General features: G+C 40.6%; 3 protein-coding genes across 6 annotated transcripts in view; 2 read left to right on the top strand and 1 right to left on the bottom strand.

The window, feature by feature from the left end:
- Positions 1-12,771, top strand: part of VPS35L (VPS35 endosomal protein sorting factor like) — a 47,145-nt gene extending 34,374 nt beyond the window's left edge. For all 4 annotated transcript variants that reach the window (XM_062503268.1, XM_062503267.1, XM_062503266.1 and 1 more), the window contains 5 exons: positions 5,181-5,320; positions 6,949-7,114; positions 8,864-8,982; positions 11,336-11,482; positions 12,038-12,771. In XM_062503268.1, the coding sequence (XP_062359252.1) occupies positions 5,181-5,320; positions 6,949-7,114; positions 8,864-8,982; positions 11,336-11,482; positions 12,038-12,136 (671 nt within the window). In that variant the 3' untranslated portion in view covers positions 12,137-12,771. The remainder of the gene's footprint in view (positions 1-5,180; positions 5,321-6,948; positions 7,115-8,863; positions 8,983-11,335; positions 11,483-12,037) is intronic.
- Positions 12,772-13,939: 1,168 nt separating this feature from the next.
- KNOP1 (lysine rich nucleolar protein 1) lies at positions 13,940-22,120 on the bottom strand. Its single transcript, XM_062503699.1, has 4 exons — positions 20,770-22,120; positions 17,165-17,233; positions 16,583-16,660; positions 13,940-14,251 (listed from the first exon to the last, which is right to left on the bottom strand). The coding sequence occupies exons 1-4, from the start codon at positions 22,117-22,119 to the stop codon at positions 13,940-13,942; spliced, it is 1,809 nt and encodes a 602-aa protein (XP_062359683.1). The 5' UTR covers position 22,120.
- Positions 22,121-23,130: 1,010 nt separating this feature from the next.
- The window catches only part of IQCK (IQ motif containing K), a 31,878-nt gene continuing 31,137 nt past the window's right edge, over positions 23,131-23,871 (top strand). The window contains exon 1 of the mRNA XM_062503887.1: positions 23,131-23,171. Within this exon, the coding sequence (XP_062359871.1) occupies positions 23,135-23,171 (37 nt within the window). The 5' untranslated portion in view covers positions 23,131-23,134. The remainder of the gene's footprint in view (positions 23,172-23,871) is intronic.

Genomic DNA, 23,871 nt, shown 5'->3' with positions numbered 1-23,871 from the left:
TCTTCTTGTTGTCTATGAGATAATGTAGTTGATAAATTCCTGAAGAATTTGTTGTCAGTATTGACTTTTCTAATAAGGAAACAGTTCCATGCCCTAGTACCTTTTTTTATCTTTTTGAAATGGGAAGATTAGGACTAGATTAGATTTTTCCAGGTATAAATGCCCAATAGCAATATAAATGATATGACACCTCAGTTTTCCATTACTCTCCTAGTGATTCTTATAATTGCCTTGCCTTTTCAACAGCTGTTTAGAATGTAGTTTTCAGGAAACCATCTATAATGACTCCAAAATCTTTCATGAGTAGTAAATAGCCTATTTAGAGCTTCTCTTTCTATAGTTATAGCAAGGGCTGTTTCTTTCCCTGCATGCCATACTAATATTAGAGTTCATCTGCTGCTTTATTGCTCAGAATCATGAGATCCATCTGCGATGCGTTGCAGTCACGTTCCAGACCAGTCTGCAAACATTGTCACCTCCCAGCTCATCCTGAGGACATGTCTCTGCAAAACCTTCAGGATTGCAGTAGTTATTTTGCTCCACTGTGAAAACTTTTTATTCCCTCTCCTTCCCCCATCTGCCCCATCCTGTATTAACTTATGTACCCTCATGAGGACCTTTTTCCTTCTTTCAGCTTAGTTGTTGAAAGTGCCATTTTTATAAGGATGAGTATTAAAAGTTTTTCTAAAATCCATTTATTAACGGAATTACTTTTAAACAATCTTGCTGGTTCTTTGGAAGACTTGAGAGACTTCTGAGGAATGATTTCTCTCTGCAAAAAACAGACTTTACAACCTTACATCATATTTTTTGTGCATATCTGCTAATTTGATTTTTTTTTTACATCATAATAACAGTAGAAATGACAGTATTTAACTGCAGCATTTATTATTTCAAAAATTTTAGTATTACTAAGTAAGGTGGAGCTTTCTTTAGAGGCTGCTGCTGATGTGGTACCTCACAGTCTTTAGGGATTACATAGATTTTAGAGAGGCAGGCTGTAATCTGTGGTTGCTTTTTGGGTTGTTCTTTCTTCTGGGTGGGATGGGAGGCAGTGGGGTGGGGTGTGTGCTGCATTTACTGATCACACCTTAAGAATAAAATGTCTTGTGTCCAGTGTACTTGCTGATGCTGTCTGATGACCCTGTACGAATCTTCCACTTATGCCTCTGTATGCCTTTGTCTTTAAGTAGTAATGTCTTTAATCAAGCTGTGCCTAAAACTGGCTCTACCAAGATTTATCCACATAATTACCTTAATTCATAGTATGAATTAACACAGTACATTCCAGCTCATCAAGCAGCAGTGCATTCATTTTCTAATTTCAGGTTTCTTCCTTCAAAGAATTCCTGATTGTTTCTGGATTGGAAGTGATGTGTAGAGATATTTAAGATAGAGAACAATTTGCAGTAGTTCAAGGGAAAACCACATTTCAGCAATGTGGCAAAACTCTCACAGTGACCTCACCAATGTGAGAAGAAGGAGATTTCAAATGTTTACAATGTTTGGTTGTCAGAACCGTAATGGATTAATTTATTTAACAGAAAAAATAGGGTTACAAAACCCCCACACTTGTTTCCCCAATAATTTTTTGCACTGGAGTACAAGCTTCATTAAATTTCCAACATCTGTTGGATGTGAAAGCAAAATCTTCAGAGTATTAAATTAGGTTTGACAGTGTTGTGAGACAGGACAGTGGTGTGGAATGCAGAAGATGTGCATGGTCCCTGTTTTTGTCCTTTGGGTGGACTTAGCCTGGTGTAATTGTAGCCGTGACTAAAAATACTTTGTGTAGGTATTTTAAACTCGTTCCCTTTTGCTCTTTGAAGGTGGACTTAAGGAGTTTAATTGTTTTCCCATCTCTGACTGTGTTCCTCCTTATTTTTGCCTGCCTGAAATCTTACATTTGTACAGTTTAATTGGCTGTCAGAGGTACAGAAAATACAATGCAAGCTGAATTTTTACATATATAGATTGATACATAGAAATATATGGAGGTACAGAGTTGTGTGTAGGTATAATTAAACATGTGTTATGTGTGCCATCATGAATATTGTCAATAGCAGAACATTCAACACCAATTTCACTTGCTTTTTCTTCTGTAGGAGGCTTTTTCTGGAAGTGCTGACTTGGATATCCAAGACTGTTAGTTTTTGTAGCCTGAAGGTCAGCATGTATGCTTGGGGGAAAGATTTATAAGATTATGGTCAACCAGAGTGAAGGAGCTGCTGTGAAAGGATGAATTTAGTGAAGCATGAAGTATGTTACGTTCAGAGCAGTGCACAAGATATTAACAGCAGTTGGGGAAGGCTTAATCATGGTGATTTGTTGTTATGCACAGGCTGCTCTCCCCTTATCCAGTTTAACAGCAGTTCACTTAAGAAGCAGTATTGTACTTTAGGCAGATAAGAAAACAGCATCCTTCATCAGAAGAAGCCTTTTGAAACGTTCTTTTTGGGTTTTTTAATCAAGAACATAAGATTGTTGTGGTTTTTCAGTGCTTTTTAAGTGGTTCCTTATATCTTTTGGAAGTCGGGAAAAGCGATGTATTGTTTTGTTTTGAAACACGTCTACAGTAATAGCTTTAAAAATTGATTTTTAAAGATACAGAGAAACAATCATTGCATAACCTCATAATTAATGTAAATCAGAATTAAACACTGATGCTCATTTCATACTTGACAAAACAGCATGTCTGTGGCAACCTTTTTAGTGAGCCTTTTCTTCAGACTCAGAGCATGTAATGTATACTGGGACACCTCTCTGCCAGGATGGTAATGTTTAGAGGACAGGTCATTTTCTGCACTCTGTAATAAAAACCTTTGCATTGATATGCATTTATTTTTGCTTCCTATGAAGCACATATATCTTGGGGAAATGTGCTTTTAGTGTTCCAGCATAAAACCGTTTCATGGTTAGCACAAATTGGCAGGACTTAGTGCAAAATGAACATATTCTCCTTTGCCAGTTCTGGATGTACCAAAGTGAAATACAGCTGTTTTGTGCTGTACTGCTTTTTTTTTTGGCTTTTCTTGCCGCATTGAGTGGGGGAAGCAGGGGGAAAAAGGCAAGGAACATTGTGGGACAAGCAAAAAGTGTGGGGCAAGAGCCTCAGTGTCTCCACTGTGCTGGGGCAGTGACAGCATGTGGAGTTTGCAGGGTGACAGCAGCCACACGGAGACAGCCCGGGAGCTGCAGCTGTGTGGCTGCCATGGGCAGGGGGGACACAGATGGAAGCTCAGGGAGTTTGTGGCAGCACGGGCAGCTCCGTGGCGTGGGCAGGCAGCTGCAGGGCAGCTGGGCACTGCTCTCAGCAGCCCGAGGAAGCAGCGAGCTCCTGCCTCTGAGGCTCAGCCAGATGAGGAGGCAGGCAGTGTGCATTCACAGCAAGAAGAGTAAATTGAATCAAATTTCAGGTTTTCAAATTGAAGATAAGAGGTTTTGGGTTTGCACTGTGGCAGAGGTTTAGAGGAGAATGTGAAGGATTGTGATTACTGGGAGAACAGGCAGAAAACTAGGATGAGGCACTTTGCAGCTCTTTTTCACTGTGGATGCTGATTGCTAAACAGGTCATTCTCATCCTGTTATGAAATAACTTCAGGAGGCAGGAGCATTCCTTGCACAGACATGGGTACTTTGGTATGCAGACTATTCTCTAAGGCACGTTTTTTTCATTTGTCTGGTCACATGTATTTATTGTATGGTGATGTGTTACATGCACTTTTATTTTTTTTTCACATGAGACAGCTGTGGAAGTGACAGCGATTCATTTACTTGTGCTAGAATGAGCATCTGCTGCTGCCTTCCTTCCTCAAATAAAGCTCAGAGAAAGATTACTTACCTTCCTTTAGGTTGGCTATCTAAACTTATAAGTGGGTTGAAATAAATTCTTTCACCTCAAAACAAATGTGCAGAATAAAAGGAAGGACAGTGTTTGATGGATGGGAGTCTGCATTCTAAGCACTAAAAAGTCCAGAAAGGCTTGAGCACTTATGTGCTGAAAAAACAAGAGTGAGAAGAACTACAGTTTTTCCAAAGCACATGTTTCTCTGGTATTCCTCATAAGCTTAAATTAGATATCAGTTGGTACTATATTTAGCAAATTTGCTTGGAGTCTCAAATGAATTTTTCCAGAGCAAGCTGTGCTCCTGGAAATGCCCATGCCTGCCTGTCAGTGGTATCTCCATCCCAGCCATGTAGCACCTCTTGGCTTTCACCAAGAATTCTCCTTTTTTGCCTCTGATGAAGGCTGATTACGTGGCCTGGGTCTCTGGTCCTGTAAAATAAAGATATGATATTAATTCTAAGGATACTTTGAAGTATATGGTTCAACAACTTGAGTGGTGTGTGGATACGTGGATATTCTAAAATGTTGCCAAGAAAGTGCAAAATAATGTTGCTGTCAGAAATTTTTTTGTGAACTCAGCATATATAGGAGTGCTTCTAGTGTAAGAGGGAAAATATTGTTGCTTTTAATCTGGGGATATTAATAAACTGAGGAATAGATGTCTTAGTGTTTGGAGTTTATGACTTCGTAAGATTAGAGACAAAATAAAGAGTTATGAAAAACCTCTTAATAGCTGTTTTGCCAAGGCTATAATGGTGGATGGTTTGTCTAATTCCTGTATTGTGATTCTTGGAAAAATTCTTTTATCTAGGTAACCAGCAATACCCCAAGTTATGGTAATACATTAATATTTTACTTTTAGGGATTGTAAATAAGGAGAAATATGAAGTTGTTGGTAGTTCTTAGAACTTTAACAGCCTTTTGTGAATGAATTGGTGAACAAGATAGCATGAACCTTTCCCCCTCCCCCCTTTAGATTCCCCATTCTCCTAGCATAAGCAATTCTTTGATAAGTCAATTTTGAGTCCTCTGCTAATTTCTTGCCATATATGCAATACATATGAAATGATGGTGTCTCCTTGTTATGCAAAGGAGAAGAGCTATAATTTCAGAAGTCCTGAGTGATGTGGGAACTTCTTTGGAGAAACAGCATCATTTGAATTAACAGATTTCTCTAGAATCAGACCACTGCTGAGCCTTGGGTTTCTTTGCAGTTCAGCACATTCATTTTCTGTAATCTATTTGAAACAAATTCAAAGCAACCATTGGGTTACAGGCATGGCTGCCATCATGGCTGGAATGATATAACAGCAACTCTATTTTTATTTTGTAGCTGATGCTTTTTTCAAAGCTGCAGTGAGCCTTGTTCCTGAAGTGCCAAAAATGATCAGTGTAGATGGAAAGATGCGACCTTCTGATGCCTTCCTCCTGGAATTCCTTTGTAATTTTTTTTCCACATTATTAGTTGTTCCGGTAAGTTGAGTGTGGATGAATAGCACATAGGTTAGTATAGACTATTTTGACTTTCCTGTTTAAAAATTTGGAGTAGACTGGGCTTCTGTAGTGGGAGATGCAGGGATTAGTTTTCTGTGAAAAGATGAACTGTTCTGCTCATTGGCTGCAAAATCACTCATCCCAGTGCAAAATGGGGAGGCAGAGCAATTGTGTGAGGTGGAAGTACAGCACTGCCACTCTCAGTAACACCTCTCACTAGAAGTGGGTTTGGGGTGGAATGAAATCTCACCATAATTGTGTAAACATCATTTACTGGTTTATTAGCCAAGTATTCAAAAAACTAATACATGAGGAAGGAAAAAATGCAGAGCTCTAGTTCCTATTAGTTTCAGTTACTTTGGTATAGGTTGCCTAATCATTTGAGTGGAAACAATAATTAGAAGGTGTGTTTTGGCATAACCTTCCTCTTCTGATGAATATTTCACGAAGTGCTACCATTGTACACCCTTCCAGTTTTTAACTGTCAGGTTTAGAGAGAGATATAATTTTCCCTCAAATATTTTCAGCTATATCTAAAAGATGAAGGGAAATTGTAAATTAACCTGGAGGAACAGAAAATGTAGTTGGAAGTATATTTATTTGTTCTTGGAGACAGTGGGTTTTTCCTCCTCACTGAAACCTCCCTTATGGTTTTCTCCTTCCTTTTTCCTCTGACTGCCTGTTTGGTGAAGCAGCATGGTGTGGTGCTGTTCAAATCCTTGTTGTCAGAGCTGTGGATTCCCCCTGTTCCAGTGGCAGCCACACATGTTCAGAAAGATGGAGGTGCTGTGTTGTTAGAAGGGGAGGGGGAGCTGCCCCTGGGATGTCATTGCTGCCCACTGACTGCAGGAGACAGGCTGGGGAGTGACTCTGGTCATTAACAGGTGATGGAAGAAGGGTGTGATACAACCTTTCAGATTCAGTAATGGAAAATAACTTGCAGCGAGATGCCAGGATTCAGAAACTAGCTTCCCTAACTTTGTTCCCTATTTACAGAAGATCAAAAGGAAGTGTCCCCAGTGGACTGTGATTTGTCCTGTGTATCTTGGTGCTGCTGCTCCAGCTGGCAGCTGGAATTAGCTGGGTGCTGTATTAAAGCTGCTTGTAAAGCCTCCCAGTTTCTGTAAAGCAGTCTTTCCTTTCATTTCAGGTGAAAAGATTGTTGATGGTCTGTAGCTGGCTTCCCAGTGTAGGTGTTGTTCTGAAACTTGTGATGATGAAATACACTACAGCTTACTGATACAGTTTTAATAATGAAATCTACCCAGTATTTAATTTTAGGGGCTTAGCTGTTAAGAAGCTAACAATTTTTGTACTGCTCCCCCATCACTACAAAGCAAAGCATTTCAAAGTTTGTCCATGGAAGCTGCCTGGATCATGTTCTAATTATGGGTTAAATGAGCATTTTAGATGAAAACTGGAAAAAAAAAATAAAGGATTTGCAAGAAGCATACTTAAGAAAAGTAGCTGTCAGCTTTAATTATATTGTAATTCTACTTTTTTGGAGTTCAAACTGTGACTCTAACACCACTGAATGACTGCAAATAATCCTATTTTTGTTCAGGGTTGTGGTGTTGGTTTTGACCTATCTTTTTTCTTCTCTGTAGGACCATCCAGAACAAGGAGTGTTGTTTCTTGTGCGAGGATTACTAAATGTGATCCAGGATTACACTTGGGAGGATAACAGTGATGACAAAGTCAGGATTTATACTAATGTTTTGCATCTGCTGTCTGCAATGACTCAAGAAACATTTATCTACCATGTAGATAAAGGTAATACCTGAGGGGGGCTCTGGCTCCTTGCATTCCACCAGGACATTTGTAGTATTGTCTTCTCACCATAGCCAGTTAATGAAGAGCAGTGGTAAAATCAGTCTCACAGAATGGATTATTCTTCTATCCATTATCAGGTATTGTAACTTAGAAAAATCTCAGGAGTTGGCTTCTGAACAGGTGCCTGTCAGTTCTTTAAAGTGAACCTGTGCAGAGTGGGTTAGTTTACTTCTGGTGGTGTTGGTGCAAATGCTTATAAATATGAACAAGTAAATATAATGCATATGAAGGGTTTTATTTAAGTCTAAAGTATCAACTTGATTTATATTTATCATTGGTGTTCCATCCACATTTATTAACAACTCCAGTTTTCAGAATGTAATGCCTAGTCTTCATTATTTAAATTATGTATTTGCTGCTTTGAAGGCAGGCTTTCAGTTTTGGAAATTGCAGTAGCTTACAAAAATATTCAGAATAGCTAGAAAATTCCAAAGATTTTGCATTTTGTAAAATAGCTGTCATTTTTTTGTAATAATTTTTTAATGTTTTGGTATGCTCTAAAATCTGAATATTTGCTTTCTGACTAAATTAAGGTAGAGTTATAAATAAAAATCTTCTAAAGCATCCTAGAAGATTAATGAGTAAGAGAGGCCAAGATGGTTTGACTTTTTCTTTCAGTTGCACAGGACTTTGACAGAGGGGCAGGTTGGAATGTGTTCTGCAGTTCTTCTGGTGAATAGTCTGTCAGATTTACCACCCATGACAAAATACCTCTTGCAGCTGGCAGCACAGAAAATAGCTGTCAGTGGAAGTGCTGCTCTGTAGTAAATCTGCTGTTCAGATTCTGTAAGGAAGTGTGCTTTAGCTTTTTCTTTCACTCCATTTTTTATATGACCAAAATAGCTGCATAATCCCAAGATGAAGACTCTAAATGAGTAAGATTATAATGGAGACAAGCATGGAAATATAAATTAGTAATTTTTCCCCTGTTGTAGGGCAGTGGGGTACTTTTCTAAGTGGACCTTGTACCTTAGCTTCTTAAAATGAAGTTTACTAGGAAACAGGGGATTATCTTCTATCTTTTGTGCTTTCTGATTTACCTAAAATACATTTGAACCTAAAAATTTCTTTTACCCTGCTTCTTAATAGAACATAAATAAATTAGGGCAAAAGACATGTTTAAAATCACAATTACATAAGCTTGAAGAGCTTAAAAACTTGAAGAGCTCTCTCCCTCCCAAGAATCCTTTAAGGTCTTTGAAAATGAAAAGACACTTTTTGAATTCCTATCCATGACTTTGAGGTAATCATGGGTTTATTTTATAGAAAAAAAAAATGCAGTTTCTTTTGAAAATCTGGTTATTTTCACTAAATAAAACACAAAACATTTGGCTCAGATCTGCTGCCATTGAAGAGGATGGCCATACTCTTCTAAAGTGATGGGAGCAGGGAATCTGTCTCTGTGGAAAACTTGAAAATTGACAAGACATGTTGCTTAACATTAAGTCCAAGAGATATTTGTGAGCCTGGCTCTACCCAGGAATATGGGACTGGCTTTAAGCTGAAAGATTCTTCTCAGTGTTTTGCAACCAAGTGGTAGGCACTTAAAAACTTCGTTCTGTTTGTGTTTCATGGAGGAGGTTAATTTTATGATTTCCAAATGTGGTCTTCTATCAATATATGATGTTTTCAATAGTAAATAAATGTACAGGTCTTTAGCCAGACCTAAGCTTGAATTAATCTCTGCAGTTGATTCCAATGATACTCTGTATGGTGGAGACTCCAAGTTCCTGGCTGAAATTAATAAACTGAGTGAAACAGTGGTATCCCAGATCCTGGATCATCTGAAAACCCTGGGAAAGGAGGAGGTATGTTCTTACTCAGCTTGATTCTTTACAAAACCAAAAGTGATGTGAAGTTAAAGAAACAGACCACCTTTGACCAGGACTTGGTCTTTTTGAAAGCTTCAGGAACTTAATAAGAGAAGGAAATTGGGTATTTTTGCTTTTTGAGAAAATGAGACCATCACACAGGCAGGACTGTGGTGGAGACACCTAGCAATGTCCAATTCTGTAATGAGCAAAGTGAGAATTCAGTTAGTCTATTACTAGGGGAAAATACAGTGAAAGCCACCTATAATTATAAAAGTAAATCCACCTATAATTATAAAAGTTTCAGATCCCAAGCATGAAGATGATATCAGGAGGGAGGTACAGAGTGAGGAAATGGTTGTTTTGTCTTTATTCTGACTTTAGTATGTTCAGTATAAAATGAAGAAAACTCTGGGCAGCTTATTGGATTTCATGATTGGAATTCCGAGGCTCTGAGGGATCAAATCTAGCTTAATGGATTGTATGTGAAAGGCAGGTGACTGATGTTTACTGGAATAATGAGAACTCACTGTTCTGTTAATGTACTTGTTTCTGAGAATGGACTCTCCACAGCTTCCCAGTCAGCCCTTACTGGATGGCTTCTACAGATAGAAATCGTGTGGTTCGTGGCCTGGAATGGGAGGGCAGGGCATGATTGACTTGATGGAATTTTTCAGATGGGCTGTTTGCCCTGTAGCCCAGAGTGTTTGCCAATACAGAATGTGTTAAGTGATACTTACTGGGAGAACACTGTGCTAAGTTTAGCGTTTCCTCTGCTATCCTGTTTGTCCTTCCTTGAACAATGGCAGAGATGTAAGATGAAAATATCCTTTGCTCAAATCCTCTGCATCATTGTACAAATCACCACAGGGAACTGTACTTCTTTTTCAGAAGAGTGGCAGCAGAATCAACCATTCTAGCACGGCTAAGAATGTCCAACCAGGTCTTGGAAGGAATAAATAGTTTTCAGGACTGTGGGTTGTATATTAGAGGTTTTTTTTGAATCTGACTCCTGTATGGAATTTGTGGGTAGGAATGTTTGTAGGGCTTGAAATCCATGGTTTCTGAAAGACCTTTGTTTTCTCCTTTCAAGCACACTTCGAGTAAGGAGATCCTGTTAGTTCCCTGAGGCTGTTGTTGCAGAGAAAACTGGATTTAAGGCTAAGCAGCACAGAGATACGTCCTTTCCCTCTCTAGCCTTACATTTGCTTCTCTGTCCATCCTTATTTACAAAGAGGGACCATTTGTTTTGCTTTTTGAGTGAAAGTCATTGAGACATTTAGATAAAAACTGCTTTGTAGGAATGAATGGTTGTTTGAGGAAGCTGCTGTTGCTGAGGAAATAGAAGTGATGACAATATTGTCAGAGATCTCTAACTGTGCTAAAGTAAAGCTGGTCATAAAATCACTGTGGTATTTGGATTGCTTCAGTGTTAGTGACCTTTTATTATTCATCTTTGTGGCTGCTCATTTAAATGAACAAGGCTCTAATGATTTTGTGGTTTTATTGGTTCATTTCCTTTAAAAGCTATAAAGGAAAATAATTTTTTCTCACAATAAAATCCTTTCACCAAAATGACAACTTGGAAGAGAACAATGCATCTTATTGTTAACACAGTGTGGTCTTTTCACAGTATTAGAGAATGTTTCATTTATGTGACAATGCTGGAGTGGAAATTTTTAGCTCTGGACAGTTCTGTAAAGTTCAAGCTGTTTCTGGTCAAGAGAGCATGTAGCAGTGAATCCTTTCTTCCTTTGTATGAGGGGAAGACTGCTCTTATGCTCCTTAAGGTCCCTCCTCAGCTATTTTAGGGAAAAGTAGCTACAAATATGGTACAAATATGTTCCTATCAACAGTTTCAGTGAAAGAATAGCAAAGAAACATATTTGGTTAAATAAATAAATAAAAGTAGACTAGACTGAGCGAAAAGAAGCCTGAAGTTGCATTAAGTTAGATTGATGATAGTGGTCTCTCTAAAAATTTACAGCTAGGGTGCTCTAAGTGCAAGGTTGGTTGGTGGGAGGGTGATTTCTATGCAGTTGTAGGGAGTCTGGAGCTATAAATGTGTCAGACCTACATACTGTGCTGTGCCAAAGTGGTATGAGACGTAGGAGTCTTGTGTAATTATTTTATTTACAGCAGCTTGTGTTGGTATACAGCTACTGCTGTTTGTTGCATTTTGAATGGAAATTGAAAACTGTGACTGTATTCTTATGTCTGTAACTATTGCTGTGTGTTCCAACGTGAGTGCCACTTGAACTTCAGAGTGTTCAGAGAAGCTGGTGAGGTTAAGCTGTGTATTTTGGGATGAGTGTACAGTAATATGGGGATATTTTTGTTTTCATGATAGACCCTGAAGCGGCAGAGCCAGCTGGCACACTATTTCTTTAACACCATTGTGGCTCATGGGGACCTACGAAACAACAGACTGAACCAGCTTTCAGTCAATCTCTGGAATCTTGCTCAGAAGCATGGCTTTGCTGATACCAAGACTATGGTAAGGGAGGGAGACAGATAATGCAGAGAGGCTTTAGTTCTTAGTATCTTTTCCCGCTCTTTATTTGGGACAAGGTAACATTTTCTTGATCTAAATAAACCTCATCTGTTTACAAGCTACTATCTCAAAAATAATCAAATTATCTTAAAACCCCAACAACTTATTTTTCTAAATGCTTCTTAATGAATAAGCAGCTTCTCTTCAAGTGATATGTATCTTTCCAGCATTTTAATACTATGACAAGCATTAAGGAACCTGAAGGTGTTGTTTTTTCTTAACTTTTTGTTCATTACAGAAAACTAGCTTTAAGATAAATACTCCATTTTTATTTTGTGGAGGAATTGCCTGGTGAAAGCTTGTAAAGTGGCATTTGAGAGCCTTTAAGAAACGTACATGATAATGAGCTCTGGAATAAGCAGTACCAAGTGCTCACAAAGCCAGTGAAATTCAGGGAAAATCCTGAGACTGGTAAAAACACCTTCACAAAGATAACTGATGGCTATGAAATGAGAAAAGATACTGAAAATCTCCAAACACCTTTCTTTTCAAATCTAGGTGAAAACCCTAGAATACATCAAGAGGCGGAGCAAACAACCTGAAATGAGTCATTTCACAGACTTGGCCCTTCGGCTTCCTCTGCAGTCCAGGACCTGATGAGTGCCTCTTCCAAGGAGGCACCTGCACAGGGGAGCATGGAACCAAGGCCAGCAATCACTGATCTACATTCTGACTGAAGGAGTTCAGTGTATTTTTACTTTCCTTAGTGAGATACATTTACTTGGGCCCAGTAAAGGTAAAACTGTTCTGAGTGCAATAATTTAACCTGAGTTTCTGTATCCAGTTTTACCATAGTACAGTTATTTTAAATGCTGATTTACATTCAATAAGCAGTATTTTGAACCTCTATGCCTGCAAAAGCCTTTTGAGATCTAACCTGTTGTAATTTTAACAAAAAAGGAAGATAATCTCTACAAATGAGTTCACAGCCTCAAAACTTCAACCCTCTTGCAGAATAGTCTTTCTCTGCAGAAAGCAGCATTTCAATATAGTAGTCAGACTAAGTCTCTCTGCATTGGGATACTGCCAGCATTTGTCTGGCAGGTTCTAGTAGCAGGGAAAAAGTGCTGAGGTGTTACTGTTCTAATTTCTGCAATAAATTTTCACAGACATGTTTATGTTTCCTTTTAGTCCACTGCTGTTTTATAAAATTGAAGGAATCTTTAAGTGTTGCAAAGGAAAATGGAAATTATGCTAAATCCTCTATATTTGCAAAGTACACTATGACTAAATAAAGCAATTTGCAGTTCATCTGTGTGTTCTGGGGGAGCTTCTTTGTGTATACAAATGTGTCACCATGATATGTGCCCCATGGTAAGGAACCAAGGAACCATGTTGAGGCAAGTAGCTGAGGGCTTGAATTCAGCATTTGTTTCAAACCAGAAGAGAAAATAGAACCTCAATTACCTGAATTTTAGTAAAACAAGAGCCAAAACCTAGAAGGGCTGGTGGAAGCTGGTGCTGAATAGAGAGCACTGATGCAAAACAGCATCTTGCTGAGGTAATGGTGGTTTTAAATGACAATTTAAAGGAGATGGTTTTTCTCAAAAAACAAGTTTAGACCCTGCAGGAAAAGCATCTCCCTTGTCCCAGATATGGGAATGGATTCATGGCAACTTCTTATTGAGGGAGTCTCAGTGTAATTTTCACTTCCTCTCAAGAGTTGCCCAAATTGCATCAGAACCAAGTGCTGTTTTGTTAAGTGTGTTTTCTCCTGGAGGCAGATGCTTTCAGGTAGAGCAGTCCATTGCAGAGGACTATTGTGGAAAGTGGGGCTGTCTTAAAAGATACAGAAATGTAGTAGTTCTGTTGGTGCTCCTCTCCAAAATGCTTATACTTTCATTTTTAGGTAACAGCTGCTGATTGAAAATGCAACTGCTGGAGCATAGTTCAAATACAGAGGATGTTCAATGCTATCCAATATTATAAAGAAAATGTTAGATTTTTAAGAACTACTTTCTGAGTTAGAAGTCTGCACTCATCAAATTTGAGGGCACACCACTAGTGCATCTTCAAATTAAAGCACCATCATTTTGTACCACTGAGTGTAAAAACTGAAGGTTTTACAGAACAATAAAATCCTTTTGAATCACTTAAGATATAGGTAAGTTTATTAAATCAGCATTTAAAAAATTTTTTGAATTTCAACTAATTGCAGGCATGGCACACATCTTCAGTCTTTGAAGGAGGCTGTCTCTTGCCTTGCAGAAAAAACGTGGTAAAGGCTTAAAAGAACTGAACTGTTTGGATGAAGTGAGGACCCAGCTCCATTGGTAGATGCAGTTGAAAACTTGTACTTTAAGTACCCCATAAACAGTTTCTTCAGCATTTAATTATTTTATTTCAAGTAAAAAGATGTGGAAGGTAAAAAGAAATTTCACTTTTTATTACTTCTGAGTTTTAATCTTCAAATTTTACAGATCTAGATGTATATTTGTCTATGTATACTTTTTTGTTGGCAGTAGGCTGAAATCCAAGACCAATTCCTCTATGTTGCTTCAAGTCCATTGCTTTATCAAATTCCATCTTCAGAGCCTGCTGTAACTTCTCCTCCCCTTCCATGTTCAGAGCCATGTTTGGTTTGTTTGTAGTTGCTGAGGGATTTTGGATAGGCACAGAACCCTTTTTAAAGCCACCCATCAGTCTAAAAAACTTCATTTGTTCCGCAGAACTTTTAAAAGTAGCTGTACTCCACTGTCCAAGCTTCGTATCCTGTGAGGCAAAACAAAGTTAACACTAAAACTGAGAAATACCAAGACCAAGGAAGACAATTTCTGGCTGTGTAACATGAGAACAGAACCAGCTACAAAAGCCTGACAGAGTGACAGAGCTGGGAAGCTGTTATTCCACGAGCAGTACCTCTCAAGGGATGTGGTAAAAGACTGACCCAACTGAGTTCACCTTCATTAGCATTTCAGGCCATTTAACCTGCAGCCAGGGATTAACATGCTTGGAAATCTCCTTTCCCTCTGTCCTTAGGAATCTTGGCTTTCTGCTCCCTCTTTACCCAGTTCCAAGAGCCAGACAGCATCTCTTATTCTAAGAAAACTGTCAGACTTAATCCTCTTTTACTGTCACTTTGTACGGTTATCTTTTCATTTTGCACTGCCTAGTTGGGGAGCTGCTGTTTTCAGCAGTGTTTTGTTAGCTGTGGACCCTATTCAATATGGCTTAGAAGCTTTTTTGCATTCTCATCCCACTAATTACAACTAATATTGCAAGGGTACAAAGCCAGAGGGCCTCCCCTATCCAACAGGACTAAGTCTAGTTCTCTTAAAGCCTCCCCTCCCTTGCAGTTTGCTATGTTCTTTGTATTTACTGTATTTGCATTTAACTGTACTCTCTGAACTAGATCACCCCTTCAGGATTTTTCTTCTGTCTGCAAGATTCAGGCTCCTTTCTGAGGAGGCAATGTCCAGCTAAAATGAGAATTCAGCTGTTTGTGGAAAACCCCAGATACACCATAGGATTTACAAAGTTCATGAACTTTTGGCTTACCTAAGAACAGGCTTCACTATTAAAGTGTATATTTGACTCCTGAACTATAGTTATGTCATTTAGAAGTATTTTTGGCAGGATTTCTACTCAGAATTTTTTCTTTAAAATTTGGTACGATACTAAATCGCAGAATGTCTGAATATTAATTAAATAGACTAAGCTGGCTATATCAAAGGAAAAAAATGTGAATTCAGTGGTATGTTTACGTCAGCCTGAAATCCTTCCAACAGAACAGTTGCAGCTAGCATGAAACAGTCATTCTCCAGTAGACAGCCAACATGACACACAGCATGCTACACAATTGCAGGCAAGCTACAGCAAGGGTTTTTAAGGTAAAAAAAAAATGCAAGACTGGAGTATCACTCACTATCACAGACCACAATACCTGGTATTGAAAGATAGCTACCCATAACATTTTAGCCTTTTGACCTCGCACAAAGGCAAGTTGCTGTACAAGCCCAGTCTGTGGCACAGATACATGCACACATCCAGATACACACAAAACACAGATAAATAAATGTAAGCCCTCCCTCTGCAATGGAAGACATCTTCACAGATGCAAATATAATTATGGCTTGTCAAAACTCTGTTTTAAAGTGAGCTGCTGGCAGGCACTACCCACAGCTTTTGCTGAAGCATTTCCAGCTCACTCATTGTGGAGGTGATGAATTAGTTTTCACAGCTTCTATTCCTCTGCATACTACTAAACAGAGACAGATCAGTGCCAAAGAACTGAGATCTCCTGCCAAGGATGTAATTTTTCTCAATGACTTCAGAGACTATTAGACAGTTGTAGTGCTAGAGCTACACAGACTCCCTCCCACGTTAGATGTAGAGAACTTGTTGCTGGCATTTGTTTGAGGCATATTGCAGCTTTCTAGGCATTCTGGCAGTCCTGCAAAACAAAAGAAGCCTGAACTACTAGCAAAGCTAAGCTTTCTCTCCACCTCAATCTTCTTACCCCTGGCTAAACACTACTGCAAGTTTCCACTACCTTACTGTGAATCGATCAGGAGCCAGGCTGAGTATCAGAAATCATCTTCCAAAGAGGTGAAGGAAAAATGCAGAAGCCTTGAGAGGACTGATTCTAAATATTACACACGTGTGTTAACAGTTGCCAACTCCTTTACCTTTCCACGTGGGTCCCTGTTGTTGAATGTGTGCAAAGTCTTGCAGGTAAGAAATCAGACACACTTCAGTGACTGCTGCATCCATAGCCCAAAAATTAACTGTATTTCACAGTAAGCAGAAAATGCTTCTGTAGCAATTTTTGATGGCTCATTCTCCAGAGGAACCAGAGAAAATGTTGCTTTTGAGAACTGATGATGGGAATTAGACCACTGTGCAGTGCCAAGGAGTTCACTGCTCAGCTCTCAGACTCTTGGCATTGTACCAACTTGTTCTATAGCATGACCTGAAATCTGCAGTCAGAAGGAACACTGTTGTACCTGAGCCACATACAAAAAAAGAACATGGTGTTTTTTACAGGAACTTGTCCTGGGACACAGGATTTCCATCAGGCTGAGGTCTAAACTCGTACATTACCTGTTCCACTTTGGAACTGAAAGCCTTGGTTTTGCCAGATTCTCTATCAATTTCTTCTTGCAGGGCCTGCCGCCTCACCTAGTGTGCAGAAAAATTACACATGCAGCATAAGACTCTTGTGTCCTGTGTGTTAAATGGCAATTAATTCACAACAAAATAATAAGAGAAAAATAAAAAATTTAGTTATCTTCAGAATTTTGCAAGGATAGGTAAAAGTGGCATGGGATCCTTCCACACACTCAACATGACAACTGTAATCTTTTAGTGTATGTTAAATGAGAGCTTTGCTGTATAAGGTAATTCTAATTTTCTAACTGCAGGCAACAGCTACACTGAAACTGCCAACACTGATGAGAGGCAAAAAAAAAAATGTGTATTTAACTTAATAAGTTACTTAGTTCTGATATTGACTGTAGCTGTACATTTTGGACTTAACCTATGCATAAAGCAGATTTTAAGCAGAGCTTTATTTAGGGAAACATATGCATAGAGAAGCAACAAAGCAGTTTTTTGGTACAAATTCCTATGCATATGTTAAATGCTGACTTGCTTTAGATCTTACCCAGCTAGGACAAAGCATACCTTGTCTATGCTAATTTCATCACAGTTTCCTTTCTTTTCCCGCACAATAATTACACCATCTAGATGTTCCTGTAAAACAGGAAAAAAACGTGGATGATTATTTTTATCCATTCTGGTTAATTAGAATTTACACAGCTCTTACTACAAAAGTAGTTAAAACACCAAGCAATCAGTAGTACTATTCTAGTGCAAGAAGAAATAGTCAGATCTAAGATGAAAATGCCAATTAACTCTGTGTACTCCTATGGAAAAACCTCTCAGAGATTTTTTCTTTTGATCAAGATAAATGATTTTTAGATTTGCACATTAAAAGGGACCTGCCAACAACACTGGCACACACAGTAATGTTTGCAGACAGAGTAATTTCAAATTAAACAATTTTGTAAAAGCTTAAATTTATACTTGAAGAAAGGCACAGAGAGAGTGAAAGTTTTTTTAAAACACAGAAATTGGAGGTAAAGCAAAGGTCTCTCTGGAACAAATAAACAAAGAAAAGCCAATTAAGAGGCAGCTGCACCGTGGTGCCTTGTGGATGATGGTCCCCAGGGAGCTCCCAGTCTGGAAGGAGCAGAGGGAAAGGCAGGACACATACATGAACCATCTCCTACAATGGCAAACAGCACATTATCCCACACTGGAGAGCAAGGAACAGGGAGCTGATGGAAGAGACAGAGCAGCTCCAGAAGGAATGGATGGGCTGGATGGCAGGAGGTAAATCTGGGCAGAGTCCACACACAACCAGATCCCGATCACGCTTCCACTAAGTGCAGCCCTTCTGCAGCTTTTGCTCCCAGTGACTGGTGTGCCTAAACCACTGCCCCAGCCCTTCTTTTCCAAATTTGTAATTAGAAGACACTTTTTGGGCATCCAGTATAACAGGGTAAGCAATAAGTCCAGGATGGTGGTAAATATGAGCCATAGGCTTTAGACCAGCCTGGAAAAAGTGGCCAAAGGGAAGATTTATTGATACAGATAAAAGTAATAAACCACGCATGAAACAGCCAAGGCAATGACAAGGAAAAGATTTGTAACGTACTTCTGTCAGCAGAACCTGCTGTTACTTTTTTGAGGCTTTAGTTATATTAAAAGCCATCAATGATTTACCTCATTTTCCAAAGTTACCTTTTATACACTGCTTTCACACACACACAAGTACACGCACTATTAAAAATGCGAGAACACTGTCTGCAGGAAGGAGAGCTCATGCTCTTGGATGAAAAGAAGAAACCAAAAACAACCCCCAATTTACTTCTAGATGGCCTGGTACTGTCTTTTCAGATCTGTTAAAACAAGCAGGTAAACCATCCTGACAGGATTCTGCAAACAACTGCAGCGTATTTTTTTCTTTTTAGCCGGAAGGAGGGAGCACCCCCATCCCTGCTAATTCCCAGCACGTTGCTGACTGCTGAGGGCTACTGAGTGGAAAAAACTACCCCATGGAGGTGTGCCAAACTTCCTCCAACTTCATGGAAAAGGAGCACGTTCACATGTGGTAGGGTTGTGCTGTCTGCTGGCAAACAACATCAAAGCAGTGAACTGAGCCCTCCCTCGGCCCAAGTTGACTGCAATGCCATCCAATCAGAAAAACACCAACCACTGATATAAAGTAGGTATCATTCCACATTGTCTTTAAAATTTGCTCTTTTACTTGCAGGGCAAGCCCAACAGAGGATTTTTCAAGGCATGCAGAGTGTGTGACCTGCTGTAGATTAAAATGTTTCCGGACAATGACACAGTTCAATGCAAGTTATCAGCCATTTATTAGTGCAGTGTCTTTTGGCCTGTCAGGAACTAGAATTCGCTAGAACTGATTAACCCAAACTACTCTTTTGAGTAGTTTTCTTTTTATTATTAAAGGAGCTACCTATGGGAAAGAAGAATAAAACATGCATCACCCTACTCCCTTCTTCTCAACAGTTTGCAAGGTATTTGCTGTGGTTTCCATATTAACTGGTCATGAAAGTTTACGTGTCATTGTGGGGCTTATCTTGCCTCTGTACAATGTAAGCAGCTGCAAAATCCAAATAATGTCCAGCAGCCTCAAAAAGGCAATGTCAATTTAATTAGAAAATATATCCAGCAATAAAACCACCTTGTCCTTTTGAAAGGTCAAAAGGAGAAATCCAGCTTGAAAGCCCCAAACATCTGCTCACCTCATGACTGATAAACATACACCCTCCCCTCACAAACCCCTGTGAAAAAAAGCCTGTATCTGAGTCTCCACATGAATCTATATTTGATTATTAGCACTAGACAGCAGGCAGCTGCCAGATTTCCACAGAACTTGAGGAAACTGCATCTGAGTGAATGACAAAGCAAAGCACACCATGAGTAGCTCACATTATGGTCTGCTCTACCCTTAGCTTACAAAAATCTTCAGTGATACCTTCTTCACTAGTGCTTGACGTTCAAATAAGCCAAGCATTCAAAGTTTTTGATAGAAAGCAACTGGAGTGCAGCTTCCCGTGACCTACAGAAATAAAAACAACCTCCTAGTGACTTGCACTGTGCCATTTTCAAAGTTTAAGCAGCTAAAAATACAGAGAGATGCCTATTGATTTTCTGAGCGTCTCACAGCCTAACTCCCAATGATAACAACAGAAGTTGGGCATGTGAATATTAACTTCTGGCACCCTTAGCTTTAAAACATGACTTTGTTTCGATAAAGAAAACACTTCTGGTTTTCAAATATTTCGTCAGTTCTTCCTCACCTTCATTTTACCTCGGAAGTGGCAAGTACTACAAGATTCTGGGATGGGATTTCCTTTACCAGTCAGTCAAGATACAATCCCTGTTACCCTCAGTTCAAATTTACATAGTTCTTACATCTATTTTTCTTGCATAGATTTAGTGTTTTAATTAAAACTGTGGGTTTAGGTCCTTAGTATTTTTCTATCAGAATTTATATTTCAATGCTCTTGGCCCAGTCTACACTTAGAATTCCTAGGATTTTCTCTGAAGGTTTGCCAGAATTAGTTAACAGGTTTTTGGCTGACTTTCCCATTTGTTTCTAGCATTACATAATTCCAGCACTGACAGCAGCAAAGCTTGAGGAAAGTCTGATAAACAGTTAGATGAACTCATCGTGCCAGGGTTACCACCTGCTCAAGGAAAAGGACATGGCATTAAACTCCTGTTTTCTGAAGTGTTGCCACTTTGCTAAAAGCGACTGAACATTTATGACTGTACAAACCCACTTTCTTTTTGGGCCAATACTTGCTTCCAGTTGTAATATTTACATTTCCACAGCTGAAACACTCCATGACTGCAGCAGCAGGCATCAGTGCTTCCTCCAGGATCAGCTCAGCTGGAGCACGGTGCTGACAGTGCTGAGGCTGCAGGTTTGATCCCTGTATGGGCTCTGCATTTAAGAGCTGGACTTGATGATCCTTGTGGATCCTTTCCAGCTCTAAATATTCTATGGTCCTGTGAACTATGACACGCTGAAGTAGATCAGCTGATCCTGCTTCCCAACACTCAATGGGAGCCCTCATTGACCTCAATGGTACAACCAGGCAAAGCAGCCTGCAAAGCAGGAAACTGCTCAAAAGGCTTTCAGTTCCTCAGCAGGAGGGTGCAAAGCTGCCCTGCTCTCCACAACTTACCAGTGACTCAGTCCATGGTGATTCTGTCTTGATGGTTTTTGTACCTGCTTTTGAACCTGGTTCTTCAGCCAAGTCCTGTGGTGGTACTGTTTTCCTTTTTTTCCTTTTTCTGTCACACAATACAGGATTACTATTGCATAATGCCTCATCTACAGCATCCCCTGTGACAGACAGAGCTCGCTCCAGTTCACTCTCCTTGTTCTTTTTATTGCTTTCTGGTAGTATTTTTTGGCTTTTAGAGGCATTGTCATTGTACAAAGAAACTTCTGAATACGCTGTTTCCTCCTCCTTCTTCTTAATCTTCTTCTTTTTTTTCTTACTGACTTCATTATTATCCTTGAAATTCTTCCTTTGTTTCTTTCCAGACAGCTCAACTTCCTGCTGTGCTGGGAGATGCTTATCAGGAATGCTGTGACTGCAGTCTGGTTTATCTTCTTCACAGGCTGAAGAAGAAATATATTTTCTTTTCTTCTTCTTCTTCTTCCCCTCTTTGATATTCCTGAAGTTCTTAATTTTGTCCTCTTCCTCTCTGCTTGTCAATGTAAATTCCCAGGAATTATGTTTCTTCCTTTTTCTGAAGTCATTTAATGCAGTGGGGCTACCAGGAACTTGATGTATGTTCTCTTCATTATCTGCCAGTGGTAAAAAGCAGTGAGACTTCTCTTTATTTTTCTTCTTCTTCTTCTTTCTTCTCACACAACTCCCCTCACCATTCTGGGCATTACCTGTGTCATAGTTTTCACCCATAAAAACCGCCTCTTGTGAAATGTGTTTGTGGGTGTTTTTACAAACTTTTGCAGGTTTCTTTTGTTCACTGTCCTGGATGTCCTCTAATGAAAAAGTGCCTTTCTTCTTTTTTTTCTTTGTTACCACACCATCCAATTCCATATCCAAAGCAGTATTCTTTCTCTTTCTTTTTAAAGATAATTCCTTTTTCTTGCTACCATCTGTGTGATGATTTGAAAGCTCCATGTCACTACTCTCATTATTCTCCAAGGAGAAACGACACTGGACTTTTTCTTTCTTCTTTTTGAGTATTTTAATTTGTTCCTCTGATTCTTCTTGAAGTTGTAAACCCAGATGACTTTTCATATTCAAAAAGCTTTCTAAATGAGCTTCTCTGAGTAATTCAGAGCCAACTTTCTTCTTCTTGTTTTTCTTACTATTCTTTGGTTGCAATTTGTGTAAACATTCATCTTTTAAATTTTCCTTCTTTTTCTTTTTCTTGAGATGGCCATTGTTCTCAGTTTTAATGACAGTTTGAACATCCTTCTCAATTTTAATTATAGTCTTCACCTTTTTCTGTACAGGCTTCTCATGCAATTCTTGTCTCTTTTTCTTTATTACCATTCTAAAAAAGGAAATGAAGATGTTAGTGAACTGCTTCAGATATGATGCCAGTCTTAATCTGCTTGGTCTTCCTTTATTCTGAAACCATTCCTTATCTCCCATTGTCCCTGACACCTTTTCTAACTTCAGTTTTCCATGACGGGCAACTATTTGTCTGTTTCACTGATTCTATTTATCTGTTTCACAGCAGCAGAAAGTAACACTTCCACAGAAATACCTACTCTCTAAAAATCTTTCTGAAACAGCAAAACATATCTGTGTGTATATAAACAAATACAATTAGAGTGGTTTTCCAGATACCTGTGACTTTTCACTTAACACTGAACTTCACTCCACTTTGCTGCCGACTCAGCATTACAAGATACTTCCAGGGCACCTTGATTAATACCTTAGATCTGCTTCTGTCTGTGTTTTCTTATTTTTCTCAGGACACTTACGCCAATGAATTGGTTACAACAGAGAAGCCTTTAGCACCCTCTTGATGAGAAACTCAATGATTCCTATTTGGTTTGTAATAACTAACACACAAGACGTTGATAGGGCACCCTGTCAGATCCCCATGAAGAACACCAGGTCTAGACCAGCCCCTCTCCGTCTGTCCGGGCCCACCCCGAGGAGGCCCCGGGAAATCCCCGGGCTCACCGCGCGCACCCAGCGGCTGCACACCGGGGCGGGGGTGGCAGCCCGGGTCCCGCCCTGCTCCGGACCCCGGCAGCGCCCGGCTCGGCCCCGCCGCCACCGCATCCCGTGCGGGCCGGGCCGGGCCGGGCCGGGCCGTGCCCTGGGGAGCCCGAGCCGGGCTCTGTGCCGGAGCCGGACCGGGGCTGTCCTGTCCTGTCCTGTCCTGTCCCGTCCCGTCCCGTCCCGTCCCGTCCCGTCCCGTCCCGTCCCGTCCCGTGCCGCTCTCACCTCCCGAGCCCACGTGCCGCGCCCGCCGCTGGCCCGGAAGGGATCGCGCTCCCGCCCCGCCCCGCGCGGGCGCTGCCGGAGCCGTTGCCGCGGCAACGCGCGGGACATGGCGGCGGGCGGGCCGCGGCGCGGGGGCGGCGCAGGTGGGAGCCCAGACCCCGGCCCCGCTCCGAGTGCCCCGGACGCGGCTGCCCCGCCGCCTCCCCGAGCCCTCGGGCCCCTCAGGCCGCGTGTCCCCCCTGCCCGGCCGGCCCCGCTCTCCGGCCCGCTCCTCTCAGCGCCGCCGCGGTCCGGGGCACGGTGCCCAAAGCCGCCCTGCTCTGCACCGACACCACGGCCACCAGCGCTTCTGCCCTGGGCGTTATGTTGCTTTTAGTGTTGTAACTTCCCGACAGACGCGGCCTTTGTGCCTGTGTGTGCTCTGATAGTGTCGGGGCCCCTGTTGTGTCCGGGGCCCCTGTTGTGTCCGGCTGTCGCCCGCCGCTCTGAGGGTCATCCTGGGAGATCCTGGATCGGGAAGGCACAGGCGGCTGTGTCATTGCTGGAACTGAAGTTACACGAGTACAAAACCATCTGTTCCCAGAGCACCATTCTAATAGCAAAGCCCTAGACTTCTCCCAAACTCTGAGAACACCCAGATAGGAAAGCTGGGAGGCCAGCTCTGCAGTGTCCCAGTGGGGTTCATAATGCCTGAAGCAGGCATTTTCCATTCAAATGGCCATTTCCAGCCTGGGAGTAAGGTTGGTTCTTCTAAGGCAGACACCTGCAGCACACATGGCCTTGGTGATGCCATTAACCCTGAGCGAGTGGTGGAGCTGAAGCTGCTGGGTTTGGCTCTGAGTG

This window comes from Cinclus cinclus, chromosome 16 (assembly GCF_963662255.1).
Source record: "Cinclus cinclus chromosome 16, bCinCin1.1, whole genome shotgun sequence".
In the NCBI taxonomy this organism is placed as follows: Eukaryota; Metazoa; Chordata; class Aves; order Passeriformes; family Cinclidae; genus Cinclus; species Cinclus cinclus.
This window is presented reverse-complemented; position numbering and strand designations above follow the sequence as displayed.

Excerpts from the sequence above, each read along its gene's own strand:
- KNOP1 (XM_062503699.1), bottom strand. The coding sequence starts at position 22,119 with ATGGTAATAAAGAAAAAGAGACAAGAATTGCATGAGAAGCCTGTACAG. Across the intron at positions 17,234-20,769 it reads CACCATGGACTGAGTCACTG|GAACATCTAGATGGTGTAAT; the intron begins GTAAGTTGTGGA and ends CCTGTTTTACAG. Across the intron at positions 14,252-16,582 it reads TCAGTTCCAAAGTGGAACAG|GATACGAAGCTTGGACAGTG; the intron begins GTAATGTACGAG and ends TTTGCCTCACAG.